This window comes from Oncorhynchus nerka, linkage group LG14, assembly GCF_034236695.1.
Source record: "Oncorhynchus nerka isolate Pitt River linkage group LG14, Oner_Uvic_2.0, whole genome shotgun sequence".
Classification (NCBI taxonomy): domain Eukaryota; kingdom Metazoa; phylum Chordata; class Actinopteri; order Salmoniformes; family Salmonidae; genus Oncorhynchus; species Oncorhynchus nerka.
The window spans coordinates 93,533,847-93,536,513 of record NC_088409.1 but is presented as its reverse complement, the minus strand read 5'-3'; the positions used below and the strand labels follow the sequence as shown (position 1 = coordinate 93,536,513).

Below are 2,667 nucleotides of genomic sequence, written 5' to 3'. Positions count from 1 at the left end.
CTTACCATGGTTGTTCATTTAAACCCTGTGAGTTTACCTTACCATGGTTGTTCATTTAAACCCTGTGAGTTTACCTTGTCATCGTTGTTTATTTAGGCTCAAATCTGGTCATCAGAGATGAAGTACATTGTGGTTGTTGGGTCCGTGGTTCAACCTGTCTAATGACCCTTTTTTTTTTATGCTTAATTAAAAAAATGTATTTTTTTTTTTTTTTTAAATACAAGAATTAACCTAACTTTACATTTCTAAACGGGGACCAGCCGGTGTAATGACATGTTATGCGTCTGTGTTCCTTAGGTTCCCCCAATGTAGTGAAGTTGGAGGATAAATCTCCAAACCTCCAGGCCCTCAAACCTGTAAAGAAAGAGCCAGACAGCAGAGCCCAGGGCTCTAAGAGCCCACACAACGGGTAAAGACATACTGTTCAACAGAACCGGGCTTATTGGGTTTTCCCCTGTTGAAGTATTTTTATGTTAAGACACCTCTAATGGAAATGGCATCTTCTCTCTGTCTCTCTCTCTCTCTCTCTCTGTCTCTCTCTCTCTCTGCCTCTCTCTGTCTGCCTCTCTCTCTCTCTCTCTCCTCTCTCTCTCCATTCCTCTCTCTCTCCATTCCTCTCTCTCTCTCTCCCCCCTCTCTCTTCTCAGGTTGAGGAAGGAGGTGAAGATTGGAAGGAACAATGGGAGTGGATCTCGTTCCAGAACTCGCTCGCGATCACGCTCCCCGCGCAGACAGTAAGACTTCACTCCTTCATTAATTACTGTGTAGACTGGATGTAAATTACCGTAGTAAACTGGTACTTTACAGACTGTTACTACAGTACTTTACTGTAGGTTACTGCGCTACTTTAGGGCCAGGTTACTGCGCTACTTTAGGGCCAGGTTACTGCGCTACTTTAGGGCCAGGTTACTGCGCTACTTTAGGGCCAGGTTACTGCGCTACTTTAGGGCCAGGTTACTGCGCTACTTTAGGGCCAGGTTACTGCGCTACTTTAGGGCCAGGTTACTGCGCTACTTTGCGGCCAGGTTACTGCGCTACTTTGCGGCCAGGTTACGGCGCTACTTTAGGGCCAGGTTACTGCGCTACTTTGGGCCAGGTTACTGCGCTACTTTGCGGCCAGGTTACTGCGCTACTTTGCGGCCAGGTTACTGCGCTACTTTGCGGCCAGGTTACGGCGCTACTTTGCGGCCAGGTTACTGCGCTACTTTGGGCCAGGTTACTGCGCTACTTTGCGGCCAGGTTACTGCGCTACTTTGCGGCCAGGTTACTGCGCTACTTTGCGGCCAGGTTACTGCTGAAGACCACTTAACTGTTTTCTTTACTGTCTCTGCAGTTACAACAGCCGACGCAGTCGTTCTGGGACCTACAGTTCTCGTTCCCGCAGTCGCTCTCACAGCCGCAGCCCCTCACCCCGACGACATCCGCCCTCCCCCCTCCTCCCACATCTCAAGTCAAAGCCCGGCCACCATGGCAACATCGACCCCAAGCCATCGAGTCGTCATAGCAGCAGCGGAGGAGGGGCTCACAAGAGGAAGAGGTCCAGGTCGCGCTCTGCCAGCAAGGGAGAGAGGGAACGGGGGAGGGAGCGGGACAGAGATCGCAGCACGTCAGACCTCTCCTCGGCCAAGAAGCACAAGCACGAGAGAGGTGGGCCTGGGGGAGGACATCACCGTGGAGACAGGAGGGATCGGTCCAGGTCGTACGAGCGGGAGCGCACCCACAAGGGCAAACGCCATAGCAGCAGCGGCGGACACTCGGGTCACGGGCGCCACCGCCGCTGACCAGGGTCGGGAGGAGGAACCTCCGCTCCTTAATGCAGTTTTGTCTATTTTATTTTTGTTCTGCTTTCCCAATCCTTCCATTCAAACCTTTTTTTTTTTTAGTTTAAATGTAAAATGATGGACTTGGAGAGAACATATTTACAGTGTAAAGATGGTTAACTGCTGATTTATTGACAATGCTTTGATTTATAAAAGCGACACTTCAGTGGTAGAAGGAATAAATGTGTATTCAACAATAAAAGAATCATTCAGGAAAGACGTCAATAGTTTTTTTGCTCAGTGGACTGAAGGAGACTTCCGGGTTCTATGTGTTGGCTCATTCCATTGGTCAAATGTGCGTTCGCTAAAACAGTGTTCTGTACAGATGCAAAGGACCTACTGGGCTTCTCTAGAAATATACCTTTTTTTTTTTAACAGCTGGATTGCAGACTCTTGATTTCAGAACCTTTTTTTTTAGGATCGTGGTGAATTTGTTACACTGGTTTTTAGTCTGCATGTGTTCATGTCTGATTTTTACACAAATAAAAAAAAATGAAAGAAGAAAACAATTGATTTGACTTGTATTTTGTTACGCCGTGCTACAGGTCATGAAAAGCTGCAGTCGCTATAGGCTGCGTTCACACAGGCAGCATATGTCTTGTCTTTGTCCACTAAAATGGTCATTTGACCAATCGGATCAGCTCTAAGAAATACCAATTAGTGTGGGTAAAATCTGAATTGGGCTGCTGGTGTGAAAGTAGCCAAAATGGGGTGTGTTAAACACCTGTTCATGACAACTTATCCCTTCAACAGTAACAGACCTACATACACCATTTTTTTTAACCATTTTTTTTTTCAGAAAAAACAGTAAGCATACAAACCAACAATGATAACATATCCTTGAGGG

At 47.0% G+C, this 2,667-nt stretch overlaps 1 protein-coding gene across 1 annotated transcript; it reads left to right on the top strand.

The window, feature by feature from the left end:
* The first annotated feature begins 242 nt into the window (after positions 1–242).
* LOC135559704 (cyclin-L1-like) lies at positions 243–2,329 on the top strand. The gene is made up of 3 exons (XM_065000550.1): positions 243–409; positions 648–734; positions 1,334–2,329. The coding sequence occupies exons 1-3, from the start codon at positions 279–281 to the stop codon at positions 1,779–1,781; spliced, it is 666 nt and encodes a 221-aa protein (XP_064856622.1). The 5' UTR covers positions 243–278; the 3' UTR covers positions 1,782–2,329.
* The last annotated feature ends 338 nt before the right edge of the window (positions 2,330–2,667 follow it).

Coding starts and splice junctions, on each gene's coding strand:
- LOC135559704 (XM_065000550.1), top strand. CDS start 279: ATGCGTCTGTGTTCCTTAGGTTCCCCCAATGTAGTGAAGTTGGAGGAT. Junction 410..647: donor TCTAAGAGCCCACACAACGG/GTAAAGACATAC, acceptor CTCTCTTCTCAG/GTTGAGGAAGGAGGTGAAGA. Junction 735..1,333: donor TCACGCTCCCCGCGCAGACA/GTAAGACTTCAC, acceptor CTGTCTCTGCAG/TTACAACAGCCGACGCAGTC.